Below are 18,762 nucleotides of genomic sequence, written 5' to 3' on the forward strand. Positions count from 1 at the left end.
CAAGAAGGCCAATGGCATCCTGGTTTGTATTAGAAATAGTGTGACCAGCAGGGCCAGGAGAGTGATCATTACCCTGTACTTGGCGTTGGTGAGGCCACACCTTGAATAATGTGCTTCAGTCTGGGCCTCTCACTACAAGAGGGTCTCACACTCTCAAGAGAGGCCTCTCACTCTCAAGAGAGCACTGAGGTGCTGGAATATGTCCAGAGATTGACAATAGAGTTGTTGAAGGGTCTGGAGAACAAGTTTGATGATGAGTGGCTGAGGGAACTGGACTTGCTTAGCCTGGAGAAGGCTTAGTGCAGGCCTTCTTGCTCTACCTGGAACTAACTGGGACGGAGGTTGTGATGAGGTAGGTGCTGGTCTCTCTTTCAAAGTAGCAAATGATAGGACAAGAGGAAACGGCCACAAACTGTACCAGGGGAGGTTTCAATTGGATATTAGGAAAAAATTCTGCACGAAAAGGGTTCTCAAGCCCTGGAACAGGCTGCTCAAGGAAGTGGAGGAATCATCAACCCTGGAAATATTTAAAAGATGTGTAGATGAAGTGCTCAGTGACATGGTTTAGTGGTGGACGTGGCAGTATTAGGTTAGTGGTTTCACTGTATGATCTTACCAAACGATTCTGTGAAAGAGCTATAAACAGTAGAAAGTTACACTTTTGTTATGATACAGAGGCTGTAAGTGCTGTATTATCTGTCCAGGAATTTCTGTCATGTTCTTGTACAGTAGTATAATAGACAGCTATGTTTTTTCACTCATTTTAGGGGTAGATCCTTTTATAGACACACACCTTTCTGGGTCAAGTGGAAAGTCTAACTTCTAAAACACCCAGATATTTCATCTCTCCAGATGAGCTTTTCAGTGTAGAATATGGTAAAGCATCAGTGTCCCTGGACTCTATGAAAGCAAGTATGATTAAAATTGTACTTGTGATACTCTAGCCCTGCATCAAAAACATTACTAGAATTAAGCCTGGCTTGGTGACATAGTTTAGACTGCCTTATATAGCATGTAATGTCACCTACCGAATCTACATAGCTATTACAGTAAATGAAGAAAGATTCACCATTTAAAGTACTGGAGTCTTTTCAAATATAGTCACACCAAAGTAGGGATTCTGAATTTTTGAATGTTTCTGAAATCAAGTACATATTGTCAATATTAATTTAACATATGAAAAATGTGCATGGCTTGCAGTCTCACTGCAATGTACATATTTCAAGTCAGTAATCCACAGTAACATCTGAGGAGCCCTTGTAGCAAGTGCTTACTTCCCACCCCCCCATTCAAAACACCTAAACCGACACTAGCTCAACATTTTTATTACCTTGCACAATTACTGACCCTTTCCTTATCTTGCTTAGAAAATTAGGACACTCTTGCTGTGTTTCTCACAAGCTGTAAAATTCTACAACCCACTTTGATAGGCACTAGTATCCCAATTACTGTGTCAAGATACTGACATCAAGATATCTCTGAGAAACAAAAGACTTGGATACATAAACTGGCTGCTGGGCTGTCGAGGAAAAAAAAAAAGCCCCTATTTGGAAGGAAAAAAGCCCAAGAGTGTACAGTCTAAAGGGGCTGTTTCCCCATTTTGCCTACTGCAAAATCCAATTTTGTTTTTAATTTATAGAACTTCTACTGAACAGGATGCATCCATTAAGATCACCAACATTCCTCCTCCTACCAAGTTTACTCTATGAAATGTTCTCTTCAGTAAGTCAGATGGATATTGAAAAATTATCAAAATTATTTCTGATGCACTCAATTTGCATATGAGTATTATGTTAAAAAAGAAGCTTAACTACATCATGTGCATTAGAATTTTATCATTGCAAACCAACATGAGAATGGACTGCCATCGACTTAAAAACAAAAAAGACATTCTTATAAGTGGAAAATCAATCACCAAAACCACTAAATGTCACAGCTCAACATTCCAGAGAAGCACTGATAATTGTTAGTTATACACTGCACAAATGATGTATGTCCTCAGTCAAGGAAGTAGGTGCCAGTTTTTTAGGAAACTGTACATATATTGATTTTACATTTATTTAATGTGGCTGTTGTAAGACACTTTATTCTTCTGATAAACTATGATTGCTTATCAAAAGATTCTATAATTCAAGAGAAACATTCATAACGTGTGTGAAAATGAAAACCACCAGCCCACAGAAATCATGCCCACAAAATCCAATTTTGTGGATTTATAGCAGAAAAGCATTAAACTACTGTCTTGCAGGAACAGCAGAGTAGTCACTGAAGTATAACTGGCACAGCAGTAATGATTAAGGTGACATGTCCTCCTGCCACAGCTGTTAATCAGCTTAATATCAGTTACATTATTGACATTCTTGTAATTACTTTTCCTACGGCACATTTGTGCAAAATATATTTGACTTTAATTTTGAGTATTCAAAGGTGAACTCAGTTCTCAAAATGGACGGCCAAAGTGATAGTGCTAAATACAGGAGTTAACTCCACAGGTAGCACAATTATCTCGAGTGTAATACCGCGCACTACGTGCTACCTCATTAATATATAAATGAGTTTGTTGTACCTTGCCATCTTCTGAGCAAACACCCATGTGTTCTCCACTTTCATCCAGGCTGATCTGGTTTATCTTCACGGGGCTCTAGAGAATGAAAAGAAAGAAAAAAAGACTTTTAGAATTGACTTTAAACTTATATCACCAATTGCATGCTTTAACACAGGCATCAAGGCAACTGAAAATTCTTCTGGTTTGGTCTGGCTATACTGGTAATTATTTCTTCCTTCAAATCCCTTCTCTGCTTTCACTTTTGCCTTTAAGAGTGTTCTCAGAACTGAGTGTTAGAAGGTACTGAATTGCAACACAGATGTACTCATTCTAAAAGCATGAAGACTGCCTCAATTTAATAAATTTTCTTTTTCCTGTAGAGATAGACTTTTGGTTCTAATCTATGGGGTTATATGACATCTGTTACTGTTTTCTTTAGCTTAAACTTCTATCCTTATCTTAAGTACTCAGAACTAACTTGTAACATCATTTGGGTAACGCAATGCATATCCTCTCACATACAAAACCCCATCCAATTATACTCAAGTACCAAGAACCTTCCTAAGTATCATGATCCTCATTTCACCCTCTGTAACAAATATCTCATCATTTCAAGCATCATTGAAGGATCTTCAGCCAAGTAAGTTTCTCTTACACATTTAAGAACAACTTTTTTTATTCTCATAAAATTTTGAATGAATTGAACCACAAAACAGATCACTTCTGTGGCTTTGAATGTGATAAAAGAGAAATCCATCCTATGCTTGTGTGAAAAGTGTCACTGGAACAGTACTGGAGTTGTGGGGTCACATTATATGTTACACAACTGTATTTAAAATATCACAGGTCCTTGTATATGCTACAGTAGTTGGAATTACCCAAAAAGTACATCATAAAAAGTTATATAAAAACACACTGTCCAGATGAACTATCTAGAGAAGACAGGCTGAGAATTTCTCACAGCCTTTGGGAAGCTTTTCCCCATAATCTTTCACACAAACACATAAAAATCCAACGCAGGGAAATTAAGTTTTCCTCTCTTCCACCTTCAAAAGAACACATGCCCAAATCATAGTTCATCTTCTAGAAGCTTCTTTACAGTCAAGGTTGAACAACTGAGCCTTGCACTGCAACAGTTGCCTGATGAGTTGGGAAAATGATGCTGGTAGTCCATTTGCTTTCCTGTTTGCCTGCATGTGGGAGACATCACTCTTGGTCTTACTTTGTGTCACCACAAAATGCTACCTGGAAATATCTTAATTACTGTGCATCTACTGTGTATTGTTTTCCAAAAGTACACTGCAGAGGAAGAAGTCAATCTACTTTTCCTTGACTTATATGGTCCAGAAGTATTTGTCACAGAGTAGTTGGGTTGACTCGCTGTGTTTCAAGACTAGAAGCGAGTGCATCACTGGGAGCACAGGCAGTCAGTGCACATTCCTCAGCTTCATTTCTCCCAATGCACTTGGGGGCTGTCAGCTGAGGACCACAGCTCAAGGCAATCATCCTGCTGGTGTGGTCAACATGCTTCTGAAAGTTCTGATTCTCAGGCGCAACACAGTTGGTTAATTTCAAGACTGGAGGATGCTGAGAAAGGCCAGACCTGTCAGTTGTCAGTCTTGTTTTCTGCAAACTTCATAAAAATACCTAGAACATGCTTTTCTACCCTGCAAATACCTTTCTAAACTTCTGTTTCTCTCATAAAGGGGCAAACGGAGACTTTGTCTCTGCCTAGATGGAAAAAAACCATCATCATTCCCTCTCCAATGACGGAAAACTGTCCGTCTGCAAGGACAAGCTCAGAAAGTTCAACTGAGTTTGATGGAAGTAGCATGTTTATTTGTTCTCGACTGCATCTAAGATGCCATTCCCACGTTCACTATCTCACAAAGGTTCTTACTCTAATATTCTGCAACTGGAAAGACAAAAAGTCAATCTTGAATAGTTCCATCTTGATTTGGGGTCATACACTGAAGTACAGTGTTCAGTTGCCCACGTTCTTCTCATCTCTCCAGCACTGACATCTGCTATTACGGCTGCCACACCAGCAACAGCAGATCCAGTAGCACTCCCATGTCATGGGCTTTCTTGGAGAAACTCTACTACAACAAAGCCAGAGACAAAAACAAACAAAACAGGAGACACTCGAAGAGTCAGTAGCCTTAACCTACAGTCAGCACTGCAGGCATTTTGCCACCAAACGGCTTTGATAAAGTTTGATGCTGAAAAAATGGAGTGCAGGAAGGAAGCAAGGTACACTATGTAAGTTATGTTCACATAAAAGTTGCAAATGAGGAGCAGGATGATGGAATTTATCTGTTGTGCTGCAGTTTAAAAGCCACATGGCATACCGTGGGCATTATATATGTAACTGCATTCCAGTAACTGAATAGTAAGCCTACCATTTCAAGAACTACATTCCACTGGAAAGCTGTTGAAGATACATATCTAAAACTATCCAGGAAATCAGAAATAAAAGAACACAGATAAAGTTGGTTCATGTGTTATCTAAACCAAAGTGTTTCTTCTAGAATCGGCTCCAACTCATATTTTCACATCAATTATTTCTACAAATGTACTGCTGTGCCAAAGTTACTTACCATTGCAAATGTAGTTGTAATTGTCCCCTGCCAATACCCTGTGAATGAGTTTGGTATTTCAGGAAAAGGAACACAGATCAGTCTGTGGGTTAACCTTCCTCACTCTGATTTTTTTTTTTTTCTTAAATTTTATCAACTCAGCCATGAAGTTACAACTGTCTCTCCCTTGTGGTTTCTTTAAACCTTGTTCCAGCTAACCCACTGAAGAGTTTAATTTGCCTGGCAAAAGAAAACAGGTTTTGGGTTTTACAGTATGGAGAATAAATGTCCTTCCTGCAACATTCAACTTTACAGGTTGCCAAAAGATGAAGAATCACTCAAGGTTAGAAAGGACACAGGTAATCACTAACTCATCACAACCTGGAAGACTGATCACTTGATACAGTTGGGACCAGGATACGCTTTGGGGTTTGGTAAGTTGACTGTTTTAAAGGTATTTTAAATGATTGAGGGGAAAAAAAAAACTGTAAAAAAATCACAGGCATCGTATTCTTAAAAATAATAATTACAACAGCCATCTGAGGTCAAAGAGTCAATTTAAAAATTAGGAACATAATGCATGTTAATGTTACTCAATTAAGAGTTGTTCTAATCTTAAACCCCATGCCATATACCCACAGGTAGCTGCAAATAACATGGTGAGGGAATGACTACTAGTGATTTATTTAGCACTACATTTCTTTTGTTAGCCTAATCAGGACGTCTAGTTTTAGGTCAAACAAGTGAAACCATACAACTTCTTTGTGGTCACAATAATACTTCCCATACTGTATAAATAACAGTAACGTACATGGTATTTCTAAAGCAATATAATTCAAATCTGGCAGTAGGGAGGATCCTAAAAGTTAGAAAAGGAAATACACTGAAATGATTAACCTGGGAACACCTTCAGAATTTCATACAGTGTGGAAGTTCTGGAAAAGAAGGAATAAATGCCTTCAGCTGAATTTCCATTAGCTTCAGTTTTCTTTCTGATGGAGACATGTTTGGAATTCTGGACAACGTAAGTAAGTTTGACTGTTCAAAATCAATAATGTCAAGCTGACACTATAGAACAAAAAAATGTTACCTTAATAGAAGAAAGAAAAGTTTAGAGAGAGGAAGAAAAAGCTAGCAGGCAACCTTGCACGTAAAGAGCTAAATGCATTCTTTTGCAAAATCCTAAATTTAAAGGAATCAAAAATGAAGTGTCCACCAACACATGTACCTCATATGATAATCAATTACCTAATGTAAAATGCTTGAAATAAACACACTTAGTATGGATTATGTCAGCTCTTCAATTAGGAGTAAATTCACAGCCACTCAGAAAGCTTCTTTTAATTGTGTTCTTTGTGGCAACTCCTTCTCCCTCGACACTCATCATCAACCCACCTTATACCATCAGTCCCCCAATGGTGAACCTGAGAAATCAATCTGCTAATGTATAATTTGTAAAGCTCCTCTGACTAACAAATGGATAATTGATTCTTTCACAAATGCTGCATCCCAATGGATATGAAGTGGATGAACAAGAAACATAAGACTGGATTTCACTCCAATTCTGTGAGAAATGCAACATTTACAAGCTAGGAATCTAAACGTTTTAATAGCTGCCTGTGACTTCATGCCTTTTAGCCACGGTTAGCAGGCAAGCAACACACACATTAGGAGTGTGAAAAGCAAAGCAGTGTTCAATCATACTTAGAGCAAAGCCCATTTTACTTCAAGAGGTTCCCATCGCTAATACAATCCACTTAAGCAGCATATTCACCCCTTCTTTAAAAAGAATTTTCAGATACTTTTTCCAAATTAACCTGAGCATTTTTATTTATCTATCTATCTATACCCACCCACACACATATATCTGCAGGAGAAAAACACCCACAGGTCTTTTCTACCATAGGTCTTTCACATCAATCTGGATCTACATAACCACTAAGTAGCTGCTCTCCATACTAAGGCAAACTGTATGTACAGAGTTTGAGTTGTAATTAAAATAATATGTCTCCTACAAGTGCCCATTTTTAATTTTTTCATTATGTTTCCATCTGCATGACATTCACACAGACAAACATGTAAAACTCCAATGTACAGCAATATGACCAATCAACCCATGGCTTAAAATGTCTGCCCACTGGAGTAAGGGCTATAATTTTTATGTTTGTGTTATTTCCACCATAGTGGGGCTACTGAAGTGCAAAACACCAATTTCTAAAGAGAAACTGCCTCAGTTATTGTCATAACTAATCTAAGCTCCTCTCAAAATATAAGCCTCACACTAGGTAGAAAGAGGAATTTGCTTTGAATAGAGCCCCAGTTTTGCAGCTTGTATATCCATAAAATATGTATTTTATACACATTGACAACAATGAACTGAGAAACCTGCAATGCCTTTAAGATCATTGGGAAAACAAACCAACCAAAAAAAAAGAAAGTAGGCAAGTACTGAATATTCTCTTTTCCCCATCCAAAACGATGCCCTTACCCTACCAAGAAAGCCTAAGCTACCTAACTTGTCAAAATGGAGTACTATTTTTCAGGGCCTTTTCATTTTGGAGAGTGATAGGAGGTGATAGTAAATAAACCAGATAGTGAGAGAGTCTTCAACTTTTAACAGAAAAAAAAAGGAAGGTGTGCAACAACTAAGCACAAATGTATCACATATTGCTTGTCCCATCTGTTTTGACTTCAGAACACTATCCACTTTTCTGGCCTCAGATGCTTTAGTGCTGCATTGGCTTATGCATATTTTCATACTTGTAGAGTTTTACTGATACAATAGAGGGAAAAACAACTCAGAAAAGTCAACTCTGTTGCTGTATTATGCTTTACCTATAAAAAGGTACCACAAGGTATAACAAAGTACACACATACCTATGTGTTTATACATAAGTGAGAAACATAAGGTAGTAACATAATGCTTGAAATTGAAAAGGAAGCTTTAAAAGTTACAGAATAAGCTGTTCACCAATGCCTGTGATAGAAGCAGTGTACTCTGAATTTACAACACTTAAATTTTCAATTTATGAGAATTTGCTAACATCCACATGAAAGAGGTTTTGTTCAACAATACTGGCAGCCAAATTCTGCTAAGTGAGGATTCCTGCTCCAATGCTTTTCCTATAACAGTCTTCAATCTGTCATTCTCCAAATGAAAAATGAGAGATTATATTGGTTAGAAGAAAAACTAGTGGGGAAAGCTGGAGAGAGTGACAAGGTCTGGGACACAGAACAATAACAACATTAACTTTTATTTTGTCTGTGAGAAGGCAGACCTTGCCTACAAAACAGAAAGATCTGTAAGCTTGTCTAGAACTAAGGGAGTATGAGGACAAGGAATCTCTCATATATAATCTGAGAAAGTGAGAAATACCAAAAAGCCTGCAGTGATTTCAATATCTTCCACATCAGTGAATCCCTTAATCTTGTTTGTCAACTACAGGGACTAAGAAAAAAAGCAAAAAAATACAAGGAAGAAGAAATTAACAAAGGATCTCTCTAAATCTGTAGTAGCTGCTAGATAATCAGAATGCTTGTCTAGGAATGATGGAACTATTACTGAAAACAAATCTATACTGAAAGCATACAGTGCTTCCTAGCAGAGTTTAACTGTTACCTAATTCCTGATGGATCCAAAGTAGAATCTCTTTTCTATAAAAACACTGGTGTGTAAGGAGATTTCCTCCTGGGAGCTCTGTGCCAAAGTAAACACATTACTCCTGTTTCTCTTCTCCCAGGTCCCCTTCACCATTCCCTGTACACATGTAGGGCTTCAATGACGGTACATCCTAAATCTGCCTCTACTTCTCTATCTCTGTGTTAAGGTCATTTGAGAATATGAAGCAATATTCCCCATCACACCCCCATATGGAGGGCTTAGGAAGGGCTATAGGTGATAAATACATACATCTTTCTCAGAAGGCCTAACACAGCATGGGAGAAGACTATCCCAGGCAATCTGAAGGTTTACTTCACTGATTTCTAACTACTTTCTTTTCAGAACAGTTCCCCAAGCACAAGGAACTTGGAGATTTCATCACTGAGCATTAACTTTCCACAGAGGCTACTGAATTATAAATTGGGCTTTGAAGAATAATCCAAAAAAAAGGTATCTCAGTCTCTGAGGATAAAATTTAATGGGGTGCTTCCACAGCTTGTTTCTAACAAAACACCACCATTGTCATTTAATAGGATTTTGTAGACTTCTACCTCCCCAAAGTGGAAAGTATGAGATTTTTCTCAATTTCTTGATAACCCACATTTCAGAGACGTGACTGATGGGAAAGGCCAATGAGGTCATATAGTGCAAGTTCTTGTCAGGACTGATTTTCTTTAGAGATTATTTTACAGGTGCTTTGGTGAAATAACTTTTAAAGAAGCAAAGAAGCTCCTGAGTATTCTCATGGGTCAAGCATTGCTGTGCCAACATCATTTCCAGGAAGGTTTTCACAATAGCCATGACACTCATCACCCTCCATGACCCAACAGAGAAGAGAAGACATGACCACATGGAGCCTAGTGTCCCTGCTTCTCCATACATTCTATTGTGTAGCCATTATTTTCTCCATAAACATAGTTTTCATCCTTCTACCAGTTCCTGCAATGAAAAACTGCACTAAGTATTTTTTCCAGTTATTCTGCCTGTCAACCATTTCACTACACACTGATTCCAACATAATGGCTATAGAATCAGTGAAATGATCTCTCACTGACGGAATCAGACAGAAGCAGAAATATCGTAAGGGAAGGAATTCCCTTTCCCGGGTGAAAATGACGTAACTAGTCATATTCCTGGCACAGTTTTGTATTACACTGGGTGATCAATGCTGAAGTTCAGCCAATAACTAGAGCTAAAGTGCCATTTTGCATGTAAACATCCAGTTTTCAACACTGGTATAGATTGGCATAAATCAGAGCTACATGCAGTAACAAATACATTTCCTGCTTACTAAAAGCATTGTATTCTTGCTGGACATCAACTCCAGAACTACTTTTATTTGCAGTTATATCATCTAGGACAGTCTCACAAACCCATCAGAGATACTCAACCATGATCAACATTGGCTGTCTGATTCTTGACAAGATCCTAAAAACATGAGCAAATCAAAAAGATGGGGGGAGAGGAAGGCGAGTATTCACAAATAAAAACTATGGATCATGACGTGAACTGTTACTGTAAGCAGCATATTGTATGCCATATCCTCACTGTGACAGTAAGACAGGAAAAGCTAAAATGTGAAGATTAATTGATCTTGTGCAACTTCCTCAATGCATTTACATACAAAGAGGCTCTATTTCAATACTAGTGAAGTGCAGACATGATTGCTTACAATAAAGTTTATTTAAAGTAGATCAAAAAAGCAAACAAACAGATTCATCCTCCATCTTTAGACTGCTCACATTTCAGAGCCCCTACCTTCAAGACAGTTAAGACCTGCAGCAACTACAGACTTCAATTATCAGTCAGTTTAGGGTTACATTGGTGAACCTTCCAACATCACAATATCGATTTCTGAAATTTCTTATACTTTTTATTTCTTTGTGTCACAGGACACTGAGAGGAACTGGCTTCCTCAGCAGCATCACAGTGGAGATGGCCAGCTTGACATCAGATACTTTTGTCAGCAGCAACTCTCAGGGTGTTAACACCCGAGACTGGTCAAATTTAGATGTCTCATCCATGTTTATCATTCCATCAAGAGTGCAATAAAAAACTGCTATACATACTGTCATGTCTTTTAAAGCAAATAAGTCTCATCCTTCAGAAAGGAATCTTTACTAGATTTACAACGTTCATTATCAATAATAGCTAACCCTCTATGGGAAAGAATACTTAGTTTTGCCTTCATCTTTGGTTTATCATATTATGCCCCTGTTATGTCATTTTGTGTTTTTAATAGTGCTGCATTTTTACTGTTAATGGAAACAAAGGGCTGTAGCTCTATCATTAATGTCAACTTGTATAAAAAACACTGTCCTCCAGAACTCAGTTGCTTTGGACTTTCTAACTAGGAAAATATTTTCTAATGCAAATAATATTTTATTAATGCCAGAACTCTGAATAATTCTGACAAGCAAACTGTTATTATTTTGTATATGTGCACTAAGTGCCTGCTTTCTGTACAGAGGAAAATGCCATCCAGGTATAAAATGCCATTTGAAAGGAAAACAGCTCCAGGAATCAGCAGTATTGTAGCTTCTTAGGAATCAAAGCTTTCCAAATCCTCCCCATGCTTTTAAAGGTTGTTAAAGTTTAGAAGACGTACATCTGTGTTATTAGTCTTTTATGAAAAGACTTCATCAGTGCTACCTGAAACTAGTTGTTTCATTGCTGCTAATAAAAACTCTCGAGCAACTGGCCCAGTGGTCCAGCTCTATATCAACAAAGAGCATTTAGGGGGCATATGAGACAGATGTGGCACAATATGCTTCTGAGATGACCAGAAACAGGAAGCGGTGAATCACTTGAACATACGTCTCATGACAGTCAACACCACCTGGTCAAACCAGAAAGTTCCCAGTAGGGCAAGGACATCTCTGCTGGTGAGAAGCTGTGGTTCTTTGAATACAAACAAGTAGTAAAAGACAGAACAAGCTAGCAGTATCTAGTCTTTCTTATCAGGGACTAGCCTCTGGAAGGCACAGAAAAGTACGTTCCTTATTTTAACAGTTGTGTGAAATTTGTTCTGAGGTTTCTGAGGCTCTTTGAAGAGCAAATTACACTCTAGAAAAGTAAACTTTTGCTTAAATAAGAGACAAAAAAAGATTATTGTGCATGTCGTTTAATATGTCTTTGAAATTAGAAACTATGTTTCTATGTTTTTTCTTAAAAGCAAATAAACTTTGTTGTCTAATATTGTTGTCAAATAATGGTGCACAAGGCAATTTTTCAGAGAAAAGGTCAGTAACAGTTGCAAACACAAATTACATTTTTTAAATAATCACAAGATGTAGCAGGCATTCAAACAGCAAATGTTAACAAACCAGGATGGTGAAAGGGATAGGAAAACAAAAGAAGAAAAAAAAATTGTTCTGATGATTTTGACGTTTCTGCATGTCACAAGTAATTTTGTTCAAAAATGTTTGAAAATGCCACACGTAAATTCACTTAGCAGAATTACAGTAAGGTCCTCTATTTGATCTTTCACAAAAATAGACTCAGAGTTCCTACAAGGTCTGGTGAAAAAAAAACCTCAACTCTGGAAACTTTGCCCTTTCATTGACCAACAATGCTGTATTAAATACTGTGCTAAATATGAAGGTCATTACTGCTATTCTCCCATGAGATATTTTTGCCCCTAAAATTTCCAGATTTAAATTTATTTTTGAGAAAACATGCAGAATATGATAGGACCTCACCAAGTTGAGAACAAATGAACTATTTGATATGTCTAGATGATCGTGACAGAAGAATATTCACTCCTAGCCCTTTACCTCATTAAGAGGTGACATTAACAAATTCCTACTGAAATCAGTGACACTACAGAGGGCTGCAAAGGTACCTCAAATGTGATACCTTTAGAGTTGGTTGTGAAATGCAACTGACAGAAAACAAGATCCTCACTTTTTAGAAAAATGTTTGATACCAGCAAACAAAGAGGAAGCTTCTTCCTATGCTTCTATATTACAGAATAAGAGTAAAACCAATATCCATTTAGAGTGTAATGATGTTGTAAAAAGATCTTTCAGTCTAAGGACGGGGTTGACATCCTTCTCAAAAGATGGTAGATGGGCAACATAGCTACTAGTGAAAAGTTCAAAAGACAAGGGAGAAACAACTGCAGTCCCAGAAATAGCTGACAGTAGTACGTAGGCTTAATATTCTTAACTGAAATAAATTTAATCCACGGCATACATGTTACTGTTTGTGACTGCACAAACATGCATTTGACTTGTATGAGCTTACAGCATTCAGGAAATAAATGGCTGGAACACATAAGACCTGTAGCTGAACTTCCAACTAAAATTTTTACATTATTCTGCATTAAGCTACGGTTATTGCAAGTTACAAGCTTCAAAAAAGAAATGAAGGAAATTGTAATGTTTTCCTCAGTTTTCAGCCTATAAAAATTAATCATGTAATTATTTAAAACTCCCATATTTCATCCATACGCCAAGCAGCATTTCTAGTAATAATGAATGCCTTCAACATCCATCTGATCTCTTCAAGTAAAAATTTCAGCAATGTTCACTCCCTTCAAAGGGAAGTTAGACACAGTGGATAGAGAGATATGTGCAAAACATCTATGAGAGGGTGGTGTTTTTGTTTCAGTCATGTCAGACATGAAACTTTTCTGGACCTACAGGAAAACGGCCCTGACATCACAGTTTTTGCTGGTCTAGGCAAGCTACCTCACTTCTCATCCAGTGACAGAGAGATTCAGGCACACCATGATTCCTGTCAAGGAAGGGTCCTAATCTTCAATAGTTCCTCAGTTCCCATTGGGAACATCCCAGGTCACAAACAACCTAATAAGCACAGTATCAGAACAAACATCATAAGATATACTTTCCAAGCCTTTATAACATCGAAAAAGTCAGACTCAAAAGGCCATCTGAGTTACTCCCACAACTATTGTAAAAACCTGTGGATTTCCAAATCATGTGCAGTTAAAATGAAAAGACAGGCAGACAGAAGCAGAAGAAAGGCTATTAAATTCCATGTAGACATCCAAATCTTAAGAGCAAAATCCTGAAGGATGTCACTTCTTTCCAGTTTTTCCATTGGGCATAGGCAGGATCTAACTCAAAGCATTTAAGTTGTAGGATTGCTCCCCCGTTTTGGGTGGGAGGTCCCGTGGTGGGGAAGGAAATCTGTCCCCTGCACAGACATTGGCCTTGCTCCCATCAAACCCTTAATTTTTAAATCTGGTTTTTGGAGATTACATTTATACCTGCCTGCTTGGTTTTGTACAAAACACAGTATTTCAGCTTCACATTTAACAGGTGCAGTGACACCCTGCAAACACTAATACACAGCTACCCAGATCTTTAAATTCTGTTACTTCACTTCATTTCCCGACTAGTTTTTCTTTCATAGTCTGACAGTGACAACTAAAACGATGTAGTTAAAGTAATAAACAGGGAATTTTAAGTAGCCTGTCAAAATAAGTGACATTATATCATCTTAGTCTTAAACTCGTATAAAGTTCCATTCAAAGTAACTTCTTCATTATACAATCAAATGCTAAAAGTTACCTTTCCCACTGTAAGACGCTGCATTATCTCTCACAGCAGTTAGTGGGCTCCGCGTCACTTCCAGCAACAGCATTTAGTGCTTAACAACAGTTGTTTCCTCGTTAGAAATATGCTTTTCTTGTTAGTAATTCAAAAGTATGTCAAGTCAACAGAAACCTCTGACATTTTGTGTGCAACCTGCTGAGCTATCAGCAAAACCAACAGGCCACTGACTGACTTTCAAGCAAGGAACACACTTGCTCCAAAGGCTGGCAAGTGCTGTAACTTTAATACACCCAAGGGCACCAACACCACCACAGAAGAAACTCCCCTTCCATTTTTCAAAGTAGCAAAGATGACCTAGTGATTTTGGATTTCTGCTACTTTGATTAAAAAAACATAAAGAAATGTTTAGTGCTACACAACGAGAGATAATTAGAAAAAAAAACCCAAAAACAAGTGGTGAGACCAGGAAAGAAAAACGTGATAAAAAGAAATGCTGCAAGAAGGTGACTCTACTTAAAGTTTCATTCTTCCTGAAATTCCAGCAGTCTTGACTAGCTCACAAACGTTGCATGCTAAAAGGACTTGAACTTCTTTGCACTAACAGACCCTTAAAACACTATTTACATTGGTTTCTAGGCTTCTGTATCGCCTCTGAAACACCTCCAATACATTAAACATTTAAATTCCCCCTACTTGTAAAATAGGCAACGTTTCCCCTTCTCGCAGAACATTGCTGGCATCAGCCAAGACTTCTTACCATTTTTGCTTTAAGCTTGATGTTTATTAGAAGACCAGAATGGGGGCAGGTTTTCTGGCCCTTTGAAAGCTTTTTGATTTGTTACTTAACTAAACATGTTTGTACAGCTTTCTTCATATCTACAAGTCCTTAATCCACAAGATGTCAGTTGAAGCAATAATTATATTAATAAATTGTAGACAGTCTAAGAAGAGAAGAGAGATGGAGAGGCATTTGGAATTAACATGCTGTGAATCAGTCCTGCATCATCCTTTGTCAGTGGCATTAGCAGGCTTTTTTTTCCCCTTTCTTGTTGCCTTTTAGTAATAATTTTCAGTACGTTTGACACATTTCATCTCAGTCAATGCACTGAACCCTAATACAAGAGAACACCAGTTTGTCAAACATACGTTATTTGAGGATGCGTATCAGTTAATCTTAGGCAGCTGACATTGTCAAAGGCAGCCACACTGGCAAGAGATAAAAAACACACTAGGCAAGGAGGAAAGAGGGATCATGCGAGAGCACAAGCACAGCTGCTGAGATACCACCCAAAGCCCCCAAACTCCTGCCACTCAATTAAGCCCAAAGCAGCCTCCCACGCCAGTTTCAAAGTACGTTTCCACCACTGCTGATGAGAGGAGCTGCAAACCTGAAAAGTCTAGTCAGCACTTTGCATAGGGTCCAGCATTAGATATTTTAAGAAAAGTATGAGAGCAAGACTCTCTCTTCAGAAGACTTTTCAGTTGTCTACATTAATTTCACAGAAGCCTCAGTGAATATTTATGGGTTGAAGTAGAGCAAATGGTCAAATCTTTGCAGAGCTAGGGCTAGTATTTGCAATTCAGGATACTCCCATTGTTTTGCTACTATGGACATTATAGAGCTAAGTCCTAAACATTTTTACAAAACAGCAAGCAAGCAAAAAAAGGGAACTTCTATGGATGCAAGACTTTTACATTTTACTGTTTCTTACAGCTGTTTCTAGCAATTTAAAATGCTAAATGCATCCAGTCTTCAGCGGGAGAGCCATCATTCAAAAATTGGCCATTTGGGAGATTATGTATCATACCTGTGAGTTTTCTCCCTCAAAGTTCACAAGAGTTGAAGACGTGATAAAGTAATTACACTGCAAATCCTTTGAGATCAGTCTCTATCTCTGTTTTAAAATTTGGCTCAATTCCACATATGAGCCAAGATGGAAATTATATGATATATTATAAACCCAGAATTCTTCTCTCTTCAATTTCCGAGCTCATTCGTATTATTGAACATAGATGCCTGAGATTAGGAAAGAAAAATGGAAATCAAGCAACTATGGGAAGAATAATGGTATTTTCTACATATATTTAATAATATTTTTAAAATGCCATTAAGATAATTTTTTTAAAAGTTAAAATAAACCCCTCTCACTCCACTCTGGTTTATTTCACATACTAACATTATTTTGAATCTAGTGACTTTTAAAGTTTCCTCTGTGTGCTTTGTTTTTTCTGTTTACACATTTACCAGATGCAGATGTATAGAAAAGTAATTTTTTTTTATTATTCCCCAATTTGGCTTTAAAAAAAACAAACCCCTGAAAAATACACATAAAGACTCAAATACAGAACAATTCCTCAAATTACAATACTGATTTCTTTCAGAGAACAGGCTTCATGTTGCTGTCCTTACTGTTTTTTCTGTCATTGCGCCAGACAGAAAACATCTGCTGAAAAGATTTTCAAAAAGAAAAATATATGAAGGTCACTCCCCAGGTAGTTTACTGCAAGCAATTAAAAGGGTTCCGCGGTAACGGTGGTTGCTCTTTAATGATAGACTATGTTATTTACCTGGAACAATTTTTACACACCACTAATTTCCAGAAATTTATAACAACAGATACTTCTCCTATTTAGAAGTTTTAAGGTAAAACCATATCTACCATTGCACCAGTGGAAATGCTTCTTAGCAGCTCATTTTGGACCCAACAAAGAACCAGACAGAACACTCTTTGCCCTAGTGCATTCATAAGGAATGCTTTGCATCTGTAGGACTTCAGGAAGTGACTCTTCTCAAGAAAGGATTAGTTTTTATTTGAGATTTGCAACACGGCAATGCTATAATCACAAACTCCGGAAGAGACAGTAAACAGGCATTGGTAGGAGAGAACAGAAGACCCCACATGTTGATAGCAATACATCTACTCTGCAGTCTAAGATCTTGAAAAATTGAGATTAGGAGGAAAATATTCTGATATACAGCAGACAGTACGGAATAAAATGTCTATGAGTTCAAGAGCTGACAACATTCATTCAGAAACCTTCTGTTTAACCAGCCAAGGATGTAACACAGTTGCTTTGTTTCTCACGTAGGCAGCCCATTCTATTCTACAACACTTAGTAGCTCCTTGGAAAACTTTTCTTTTAAAAGACAAGTGGTCCTAGAATCAAAAACATTTTTCTTCCAACTATATAAAAAAAATGCCCCCTTTCCACCTGATCCATGATAAGATTTATCTGTTGCACTGGAGACATGTATGTTACAAAAAGAGACAGATACATTAAAAACAGAATTCAAGAAGCATTTCTTTTTTCTACTCTCCATCTCAAAAAGCACTTTGTACTCAAACAACAGTTTAAAAATAAATCACTGTCATCTCTATAAGAAGATATGGAACAAAAATCTTCATCTTGAAGCAGGCTAAGTTTGGAAAAGGGACAATCAACTAAGCACTGCAGAGCGGAAAGTAGTTTGTATAGTCCAACCTTAACTTCGTCGTAAGAAATCACTCTTAGGCAATGGTAGAACTTTACTAAGGAGAAACAAAGAAAAAAATAGCAGATTTGGGTGGGTATGTATAAAGAGGATGCATGAATTTTTTTTAATGGTCTTTAGTAGATAACAGGTCCCCTTGTTCCTTGCTCTACACCTAGGCAGTGTCCTAAATCCTTACAGAAAGAGGAGGATTTCACCTTTAGGAACTAGTGTGGAGAAAAGGTCTTTGGTGATGCACTTTCTACAAATGTATACTTCCAAGCACCTGACACACCTGACACAGCGTGGAAGAAATAGAAGCCTAAGACATTTGATGCCTGACTCAATAGAAGATCTTAACTTCTTTTGAGGAGTCTTTGAATCAGTCTTTTACTGCAGAGATGGAAAAGGAGAATTCAGGTTCACTTTAAATTGGTCTGCTCTAAGCAGATTACTTTGGAAAGAAACCGTATCTCTGGCAAGTATTATATATGTAAAGTAAACAGAACAGTAAGGGAGACACCACAAACTTTTTCTCTCTTGAAATGCAGTCAGCATCTCCTCCATGGGGCTGACGAACATGCAAAGTTAAAAAGAAACAGAAGAATGTAGTTAGCCTCACTTTCATTAATACCCAGTGAGGTCACTGTCAACCTGACCAATGCTATACATAAAATTTCCTCCAAAGCTTGTGTGTAGGAGTCTAGGTTTGGTTGTGACTTCCCATCTCCTTTGCACAATTGAACAACTGGAGTTTTTTAAAAAATAACCAAAACCTTTCACCCCTTCCACGCCGCTGGCTGTGTCAGCTTCAGAACATACGTTCTCTTTGCAAACATGCCAACATCTTGAGATGGATACTCAGACAGGTGCTGACACTGCTATGAGAAACTCATAACTACTAAATTTTGTGACAATGCCAAAAGAAAAAAAATATTGCTAACTCTCTTCCTGCCCTCTCCAGCAGATGACAGGGAATT

At 37.7% G+C, this 18,762-nt stretch overlaps 1 protein-coding gene across 2 annotated transcripts in view; it reads right to left on the bottom strand.

The window, feature by feature from the left end:
• The window catches only part of VPS41 (VPS41 subunit of HOPS complex), a 110,834-nt gene that overhangs the window by 70,072 nt on the left and 22,000 nt on the right, over nt 1-18,762 (bottom strand). For both annotated transcript variants that reach the window (XM_061997156.1, XM_061997157.1), the window contains one exon: nt 2,567-2,641. In XM_061997156.1, coding sequence (XP_061853140.1) covers nt 2,567-2,641 — 75 coding nt within the window. The remainder of the gene's footprint in view (nt 1-2,566; nt 2,642-18,762) is intronic.

Source organism: Colius striatus, chromosome 5 (assembly GCF_028858725.1).
Source record: "Colius striatus isolate bColStr4 chromosome 5, bColStr4.1.hap1, whole genome shotgun sequence".
NCBI lineage: Eukaryota > Metazoa > Chordata > Aves > Coliiformes > Coliidae > Colius > Colius striatus.